This window comes from Oreochromis niloticus, linkage group LG19, assembly GCF_001858045.2.
Source record: "Oreochromis niloticus isolate F11D_XX linkage group LG19, O_niloticus_UMD_NMBU, whole genome shotgun sequence".
NCBI lineage: Eukaryota > Metazoa > Chordata > Actinopteri > Cichliformes > Cichlidae > Oreochromis > Oreochromis niloticus.
In genome coordinates, this window is record NC_031983.2 from 15,014,000 (window position 1) to 15,024,325 (window position 10,326).

Sequence of the window (10,326 nt, forward strand, 5' to 3'; positions counted from 1 at the left end):
GTTTGTGACTTCAAACAACATCCTGAAAATATTTATTATATTTACAATTGTTTGGAACAATGCTGACATTATTTCTGGCACCGGTTTGTTTTTTTTCTCAGAACTGTCAATTCTGTTCAAAGCAGGACCGGAGAAATCTAAAGGGACAACAGCATCTAAAGAACAATGCAGCGAGCGTCTTTACAAGAGATCGACTGCATTCAAGATGAAAAGCCGACTGCCCTGGGTAAAAATACAAACAAAACACGACTCGCAAAATTCTGCATCATTGTGTAATTAGAGCTCCCAAACCAGAAAAAGTCTGTGAAGGACACATCAAACGACGTCTCAATCTCCGCCTTGTGAAACTGGACGCCAGAAAGCTTGTTTACAAATGTCTTAAGGACTATGACACGTTTGAAATTAAAATATAAGAAACAGGTGAAAAATACAAAAACCATAATAACTCTGGCGATAGCCCAACAATATATAAAAACTGCAGCTTTAAGGCAGCAGTGCAGATGCCAGATTAAAAGTTGGCTTTGAAGCAAATTGCGCAGTATACAGGCTAAAGGCATCATTTCGCAAAATTGTGCAATTTACAGTGAAATTTTTACAGCACGTTGCACAATGACACAACCAACAAGCAACACACAGTACTGTGTATAGTAGAGTATGGCTTTTGAAATGCAAGGACGGAAAACGTGTTGAAAGCACGGTGGCAAAATGCTCAGTAGTGATCTCACTGCCTCCTCCCACTTCACTTTCTTTGGCCCCTACAGGAGGTTATGGCAGCACCGCCTGCTCTTGCCAAGCTTCACAGAAACAACAAGGGCTGCTGAGGAACAGTTAAATTATTCATCTCAGATTCATCAGCCTGCGACTAGTTAGAAACCCCTGCAAAGGCTGAAAACCACAGGCAGACTGATTTAACGCTGGGTGTTATGAATAGGACAGGGCCAGAGGACACTTTGGACAAAAAGGGGTTATATGAGGGTATAAAAATGTTACAAAGCTAAACAGTGGGAGTAAGAAAGAACGTTTCTGCACTTTGATATTTCCACAGGAGTTGAATCAAGTTTCCTGTTGCTGGCTGTTAGGGAAAAAAATTCCACAGAGTCGAAGACAAAATTATTCATCGAACATTTCCCGGCATTTAAAGCAAAGGAGTAATTCCTACGTGTCACGGTGGCATTCGCATTAAGCCGAGCTAAAACACTATGAGAGCAAGTGTGGGGAAAACAAACACCAGGCTGGAGGTTAAGTGTTCTGACTGTGCTCCCGGTGAAATTCCTGAGCTGGCTGCCAACGTTCGCTTTGCCATTCCTCCTCTGAAAGGAGAAAGAAAATGAATGCAGATCGGTGGGCGAGTGAGACGGGAACAGAGTGAGCATTCAGCTCTTTTTTTTCCCTCCCCTCATCTCCTTTTATGATAAAAATAGGGGACGAAAACAGGAAATGGTGCTGGTCAATTATAACCAGTGTATGTGTTGGGACAGTTCAGACTTAAAAAACAGAGATGGAAAGGGGAAAAAGAGAGAAAATGAGGTGGACTTCTGTGAGTGAGGCCAGTGGGAGAGCTGTTTGAGGCATGCGAAGAATGTAGCAGGGTGGGGCCCATACTTCTGTAACTGAGACATATAGCGCAAGTTGCATATTCAAATAAATGTGCAACAGAGGAACCAGATAAGAGGTGATTCATTATGTAATCTAAAATAAGTCAAAAAAATAAAATAAACTGAGAGACAGACTCACCTCTGTGGGTCTGGAAAAAAACAAAACAAAAACAGAGCTGGTCACCACAGCAAGAAAACACCTCCCCCTCCCTCCCCGTGCCTGTCTGACGGAAAACAAACCACTGACTCCCCCTCTTTATAGCACTTTCCTGTCTGAACCAGGCATGACTTCCTGGATACATTATTCCATCAGACACAAAAATTTAAGACAGTAGATTGTAAAAGCTGACAAAACTTGGGTCAAACGCAATGGTGGAGCTCTAGTTTTAGAGACGGGAACAAGTAACCCAATTTACTGAACAAGTCTGTGTCAGAGAGCTGTTGTAAGATTACAACATCCCTCAGTTCATCTTCCGCTTTAATCCTGCTTGTCATCATCTAATGAAACACAGAAACAAGTATGACTCCCACTTTAACAAGAACCACAATTTTCCAGGTTACCTTACGCTCTTATTGCTCATTCTGATGCATGGCTCTGCTTTTAGGGAAAAATAAAGAGAGATAAAACTGCCTGCAGACATGTGTGGCCTAACAGCCAGCGGCATCATAAGGAAAGACACTTAGTCTTGGCGACACAAGCCTGATAGTCAGCCAGGCAGTTGGGGCAGGGCACGAAGACAGGAGGCCAGGCAGAGGAATCGCTGATAAGGAGTCCCCAGCACTCATGGGATTGAGGCCTGAGATAAGACCCTGGAACTGTCAGTGGATGACTTTATCATACAGCATCCACAGGGTGGGAGTGGTTTTGTCAGGGCGAGAGCAGCGCCAGGGGAGCAAGATGGCTCCAGGGCTAGAGTCAGAACAGGGACAGAAGCTGCGGTGGGGGTAGGCAGAGGTACAACACAAGAAAGAGTGTCAAGCAAACGCTGTGACTCTGTTTCCTTCTACAAACCCTCCACGTCACCCTGTCAGACTTGTGCCACCACCTAATTTATTACCAGGGAGGAGAGACCGCGTACAAGGAACCACATTAGGGCCAGAGTAAGGCCCACAAGTGTGTCTACCCAATGTGCATGCACAATCGTATATATGCAACAGTTTGTCGTACATCAGGTAGGATTCTCTACTGGATTATATACAGAGTTTCTCCTGTCACAAAATCCGACTTTGGTGGAAGGGGTGGGTGAAAAACATGTACAGCAAGCACGATTGGGCCAAATGCAGTTAAGGGAACGAGTCTGTGTTACTTTATTTCCCTGTTATTTCTGGTAAAAATGCTGTTTAAAGAGTTTTTCCCTTGGTAGAAAGTGTTTTTAAAAAAAGAAGAAAAAACCCCAATATTCATATGCTGGAAAAACCCACATATAACAGCAAGAGCACGTTTTCAAAGTCACGGGACATGTACTGGAAGTGAACCAAATTTAGTGCTGATCTCAGCACATGAGAACCGGAGGAACACTGGTTCAATGAAACGCTGTAGCATTTCTAGGTCATTTCTAGATGTGAGAAGTTAAAACAAAGAAGTTAAAAGGTTAAACATTACTGCCCTCGTTAGCTGGTATGTGAAATAGAGCTTGGTTGAGATTATTTTGTGTTTTGTTAACATACGACACAAGGGAACTGGTGGAACTATCATGTTACGGCACTGCCTGTTGCTAGCCGGAGCTGCGGCCCCATGGACGCTGGCGCTTCTTTCTCGCTCTCTCTCTCTCTCTGACAGAAACCATTGTGGTCCTGTTGTACTTCGTATAAAATGACCAGATGTATGACAACAGCAGTAAAACTGCAGTATTGCAAATGGAGAAATATAACCACTGTACAGGTGTCTGGATGCAAGTTTGGAATAAAGAAAAGCTGCCGCTGCTAACGCTTGTCGCTCTTATCTAACATTGTGTGCATGCAATGCGATACATGGATCAAAGAGCCACACCATTCAGCAACATTTAAAACACAATTTTATTATATAAGAATGTAATTAACAGTTTTAAAGAACTCTTAAATACTTTTAGACTAGCTGAGCATCTGGAGCAGGGACAACCAGGAAGATCCCTGCTATAGACAGTCAAGGCCAAGAAAGGCAAAGTCATGATCAGTTTACCATTGTTCTTTATTGTTAGATAACATATGCAGACAAAAAACCTTCAGAGTAATTTACCTGCCGACAGCTATATAAGAGGCATTGTGTGAGTCATATGCAGAATAACCAATAATCATAATCACTTATTCAGCGATCAAAATAGTTATTGGATTCAGCTCTAGGGGATTTAACAGGTTTCTGCTTGCAACAACAGCCTTGGCCTAACACCCCCCAATTTTCTTTTCCTGTCAGTCTTTATCTGTGTTCCCTTACAGCTCTGAGCACTATCTCACTTTGTGAGCTGTGCTCAATCTTGTTAGCTGCTAAATTGATTGCATGTCAGAGGTTACTGCAGGTCCAGCCCTGTGCCGAGGAACGCCAAGGGTCAAGCTACAGAGGGAGGGCAGTGCAGCAATGGCAGACACAGGCATACGGGGGGAGGAGAGGGGGGACTACTATACATGAAAGACTGACAGAAATGTGGGACGTCAGGTAGAGAACAGAATTCAGACTTCCAGCAGTCTCCCATTTATCACAATCTGTTCACTAAAACAGCTGTTCCCTGAAGACCAATTTCCCACAAACGCACCACAGTGGACAGCAGACTGTTTGTCCTCCAGAATGCTGACAGCTCTCCCAGGAATGTCCTGTTAAAACGTGACACACAGAAATAAACAAGCAGACACTAAAACTGTATGCAAAGGGGAATGATGTAGCTAGGAACAAGTGGCACATTGCACCACGTGGCTTCACCCCACAATTGCACATTTAATCTATTATAGCAACAATCCACAAAAATAGGCACATTGCTAAGGCTGGGTATTGTGGCCCAAAATGCTCAATTTCTATTTTGGAGGCTAATGGATGATTTACTACGTCAATGTATTAGTTTACTCGCCACTCAAGACAAATCGTGACTCAAAAACAGCTTATTAAAATAAAACTGAAGGCCTCCACAAAACAAACAAAGAAAACAGCACCACTAGCAACTGCTAATGTTTACATATTGCAATTATAAAGGAAAAACACTAAGAGCAGCTGGGCAACAATAACAAAATAGCGAGAGGGAGTACAATGTTATTCCCACCAAGCTAATGCTTGTGTAATTTCTCTTTGCTGGTGCCCGGTCTTGTTACACAAAATTAAAATAAGACCACTAATGTTAGCCATTTTTAAACTGCGGTTTTGGAATTGAAACAGAAGCTAACATGTGAATTGCATTGCTCCCATTTTACAACATGCCTTTGTCTAAAGCGCTGAGCAGCTCTGCTGTGCAGCTGCTGTTAGTTTTCAAAAACTTTACACGTCTTTGCAAAACTGACCAATTTTTATATCTGTGGAGTAATCTGACTACATTTCCTCATTCTCATTTCATCATAACAGGAGCTCAGAATAAACATATTGCTGAGAAATCTGACTATTTTGCCCACCCACAGACACTCATCAGACTTCATGGCAACAACTAATAAAAATCTTGCCTTCAACATTTCCCGCACTTCACTACTAGGACTGCATTTCTAGATGTTATACGGTCTGTCTCCTTCTACCAAGAGAAAATATAGCAATTTGAAGCAGCTTGTTGGCAGGCAGATCGTAAAGAGAAATAAAAAACTCCACAGCAGGTGTCACCTCAGGGAGATGAACAACTGCAACGCAAGGGGATTTCAAAAAGGGGGGCATGTCAATCGGCCAGAGTGACCTTGAGGGACAACATGCATGCTGGGAAAGTAACAGGGTCGTCCGTGCACGCAGGCTTGCTAAAACAGGGTGGGAGCGGTGGTCGCACAGGAGGGTGGTGTCGGCTTTCTTGCGCACTTGGAAACAGCTGTGTAGACATGCACAAAATGCTGGGCGGGAGGGTGGGGTGGGTTGGGGGAGACGAGCAGCTGTCGGAAGGGTGCACTGAGAGATGGGAGGAATTGGGAGAGTTTAAAATATTCAACTGCAACTGGTTATATTTTTGCTCTCATTAGCAGCACTTAAATCTGACAAAGGAAGGCGTTTAAGCCGTTCAGTGGCATTTAAGCCCACAAAACAGACTCAGAAAGCAAAGCCCATCCTCTGGGAATTTGTTTTAAACAATACGCGAAAACGTCCAACACTAATGTAAAGCTTTGTCAACAAATTAGCATAGTCATTAACTTTCTGTTGTTTGGCACAGTATACTCGCCTTCATGGGACACCTTCAATGTGCAAGAATTGGCTGAGATATCGCCGGCACGTAGCATACTCCGTGGTGAAAACAACATAACTTGTTAGGTCAAATACAAGTCGTACCTCAGTCTATCCAGTCTGACTAGAAAGGAAAGAGAGATGCTATCTTTCCTACTCAAATGTCAACTACCAACCGCCATAAAAACTTTTTTTTTTTTTTTTTTTTTTTTTAAAATCACAACTCTACACTACTTTTCTGAACTTCGGGAGGAGCAGACATCCAACATCACATGAAACGCAACATAAACAAGCCTGATTCTACTAGATGTGGTGGGGCCTGCTTACAATATAGTAGGGGATGAGGGGACCGAGAGGTGGTCTGCTCCAAATACCACATCAGAGTTTTGGCCCCCTCCACAGGGAGATGAAACCAAAACAACAGAAGAAACCAGACAGTCAGTCAGACAGGCCTTCACTACCTTCATCTGATACACACATGCAACTTTTAGCAGCAGGGTAAAGTTTGGGCTGGTGCCGTGGAAACCCTCAAAAACATCAGATGTGCCGTCTTAGAGGAGCGAGACTAGGAAGTTACGAGTGATTTCTTAAACACCAGAGGACTGGATGGTTTTGTAAGCTCTTTAACAACGGGCGCTGCAACGAAGCATCAGACCATTGCACCGAGTCGCTTGCAGAAAGCAAATGCAATTTTTATCCAACTCCTCCTTGAGTTAAGAGTCCGTTTAATGAACACAACTGGGAACCTTTATCAGCTCAGCCTTTTTAGTATTCCTGAGATGCAAACAGATACATTTTAGTTGGCCCCATGTATAAAAAGTCAATCTGACAGAAATGCATTATTTGCATTGAGTTCTTTCTTTTTGAGGGGTTAACTCAAAAGTTTACCAAAAGCAGCAGGGCTGAGCTGTTAACAGTGTGGATGAGAAAAAAAAAAATAGGAGAACACATCTGCTTCCTAACTCTCCCTCAAATGAAAACACCAACACACCCAGCAGTCCCACATGACTACAATAAAAGTGCAAGATATTTCATCAGTTTTGTTAAGTATTTATGGAGTGTGGAGACGATCAAATTGGAGGCCGAAATCATTAAAAACAAAAAAAGACGTGTGCATTGCAGAGCGGCAGATTTTCTGAGAACATCATGCATAAGAGACTTTTGCAAGCCTCAAACTAAATAAAAAAGATGAAGAGGAAGAAGTGCAATTTTCTCCTAATAAAAAAGCACTATAAAAATGTCCTATAGGCAAATGAGAAGACTTCACTATTTACTGCACCAAAGCATCACCCAGGCTTAAACTTAAATTCAATGTGCATACTTTTAGCGTTATGCAAGCTTTAGTTTCATAGTGGTGATAAGTAAACAGCTCCACATTTGCCTCTAGTGCCTTGTTTATCGCCCATCAAGACGGCCAGAAAATCTTTGCAGACCGGTTTAGCAACTACATACTACAGAGCCTACTCATCCAGACATGTTACCGAAACTCATAGGCATGCGCTACTTTCAGGTCCTCTTTCCTCTTAAGAAATAGCCCGTTCATGCTGTAGCTTACGGGGTAGTCTTATTTTTAAATTCATCGTGATGTCCGATCCAAAGCTACACACAAAATGCATGGGGACAGTCTGCCAGGGGGGCTGTGGCGCTCTCTAGTGTCCCCAGCTCAGTTACATAAACCACAGGTCCAACCTTCCGCTTAGACCAGCTTATGATAATGATACTATCAACATAAACGGCAAACAATCCTGGGTTATCAAAGCCACAGGGGGTGCCAAAATCAGTGACAGAGCGCAGGAAACAAATGCCGGCTGCCAAATCCAGCCTGGACGGCGCCGCTGACAAAAAAGGGCGACGCAGTTTTGGTAGGGCAAGCTTGACTGGTTAAAAAAAAGAGGGGAAAAAAGAAAACACGACGGCAGCTGAAGCAGGGGAAGGAAATACAGACAAGCCCCCCTCTAGGTTTTAAGGCAAGTGTTGTAGTAGCCAAGACAAGAGGGAGGAAAGACAGCGGTGCCGCGTTTAATGAAAAAGTTAGACGGCTGAAATAATCTTCCGAGTACCCCCCTCCTCCTCCCTCCCAGCAGCAACTCAGTGGCCATTGTTTGGGCAACAAGCAGACACATTCCGCCGTGCACTCGGCCGCTGGGCAACAACTAACACGACCCTCGGAGCAAGGCAAAAAGAGAGGAACACAAGCAAACCCAAACACCCCCCCAACGTGTGTTTATAGCTGTGTTAAGCACAGCAATTGCTGTCTGTTTATTACATACGTGGCCAAGTTAACGCCACTGCCTGGTTCTTGAAGAGTTCAGCAGACACCCAGACAGGCTAGCTGAAAATGTTGCTAACCCGAGCGGCTAAACTGCTGTGTGGAACATGTGGAACCAGGGCCCCGGAGATTGTTCTTTTTTTTAAACTGAGAACAACATTTGTACAACATGAAGTGTGCTTTTATTTTTAGATCTTTATTTATATTTTAAACTTGCCCGTTAACACGTCTGACAACATGACAGTGATATGCGGTGTTTATTTCTTAAGTAAGAGAAAGTTTTCATCTCGTCGTCACAAAGTCAAGAGAGTAGCAGAAAACTCCGTGGACTCGGAGCTCAGGGAGAAACAAACTCGCTCCGGTAGGATACTAGTGCGTTTCTTGGGTTGTATTGTGGGGCAATTCTCACTGGAAGTTGTTGGTACTACTACGCCTACCACCGCCTGGAATATCGGGGTGCCCTCTGCTAGTGTATCCCCGGGTTTCGCTAACGATTTGCGGCAGGGATGCCCAGCGAAGCCGTGCCGACACCGGACTGCACCGTGGTCATGCTTTAACCCACTCCCCCACCCCTCCAACGAGGGGGGTGTCTCTCCAGAAGGCCACTTACCTTCATCCAGAAGCCTCTCTAGGTGTGTGAAGATGCCGCAGAGATTTGGCAAACTGGTCATGAGCTTCTTCTCGTTCAATAATTGCATTAAATAGTCGGGACTCGGCCTCGGTCGCTCCTTCACTTCGACCTCTCCGACCATCATCTTTGCGGCGAGAGCGGAGAACAAACCACCGCGAAGCACAGAATCCTCTTTTAAGGAAAAGAGAAAAAAAACGAAAAAAGAAAAAAAAAACTTGCGGCTCCTCGCTTCCCTCCTCCTGATGATCAGAAGACTCTGTGAGACCCCCCTAAAATCAGGTTTGGTTTGTTCTTGTTGTTTTAGTGGAGAGGGGGGACAAAAAAAAGAAACCGTTATCTCCCTTCCACAGACTCGTGCGCTGTACTCTCCTCTACGCCGTGTGCGCTCGGGGACGTTCGATTCCACCACTGTAGGCGCGAGAGCCTGTTCCACCGGAAAGGGTCCGTCCTCCTTAACGCTCATTGGACAGCTTGCTTTACAGAGTATCCAATCATTCCTCAGATCCGAGCTACAGGGGCGGAGTCGAGTCGTTAGTGGAATGACGGACGAGGATTGTAGCCAATGAGACGCAGTGCGCAGGAATGCACATAATGCCTCTAATATGTTGTCAACAGAATAGCACACATTTACCTCCTCCTTCCCCCAAACTAACAGCAACATTTTCCAGATTTAATCTTAGTCTCTCAGTATTTGTTCCTTAATAGCCTGACACTGCCATAAGTGAGTTCATAACTGTCATACCACACCACTCATATGTGTGTCAAAGGTTCATGTAGTGGAATGGCTTCATTTTAAGCCCAAAGAACAAACATCAGACACAGCAATAATTTCACCTAAGATATTGTTTACGATCAGATTTTTGTGTATGCATGGATATGTAGTATCCTGATGGAACTAAGAATACAGGTGCCTATACAGCCTATAGTGGCTGAGACCTGGAGGGAAGCTATCAGAAGCCTGGATACCATTATATTTCCTACAAAGGGATATCAATAACATATTTTTTCATCTTTCAAATAAGATATGTCATTATTAGGAGACCCATACAACCTCCAGTAAAGAAATGCTTTCATAATTCAATTTTTACCCCTTAGCGACATAAGTTGTAAGCATAGAACAACAGAATGACTGTCTCCAGAGTCTTTAGATGTGGAGCACTTTCAGCCATTAAGTCGCTCAGCTGTTCTCATCACTGTGATTGCATTAACTTTTTCATTAGGAGAAAGAACAAAGAAATCCTTTATATTGGACAAGGACATCCATGTTGTGTCAAAACTTCAGCCCCGCTTGTCATTCAGACTGTACGAGGCCTGGTGTGATTCCAGGTCTCGGTAATGACGTGTATGGGTCTCCTAATCTATGGAGTAGTCAGCTGATTTGAAAAGTCATATGTGGGTTGAGTGCTTCATGCACAGGGTTTGTGCGCAGCAGAGGCAGTACACTTGCCAAGACCAACCTACGAATCAGGATGATTGTGGATTTCATGTGTGGGCTCCACTCTGGGATGCTAAAATATGAAAT

The 10,326-nt window shown here is 43.9% G+C and overlaps 1 protein-coding gene across 1 annotated transcript in view; it reads right to left on the reverse strand.

Moving 5' to 3' along the window:
- qkia (QKI, KH domain containing, RNA binding a) overlaps window positions 1-9,226 on the reverse strand; it is an 80,035-nt gene extending 70,809 nt beyond the window's left edge. Inside the window, 1 exon segment of the mRNA XM_005463967.4 lies at window positions 8,784-9,226. Coding sequence (XP_005464024.3) covers window positions 8,784-8,928 — 145 coding nt within the window. The 5' untranslated portion in view covers window positions 8,929-9,226.
- Between the last annotated feature and the right edge of the window lie 1,100 nt (window positions 9,227-10,326).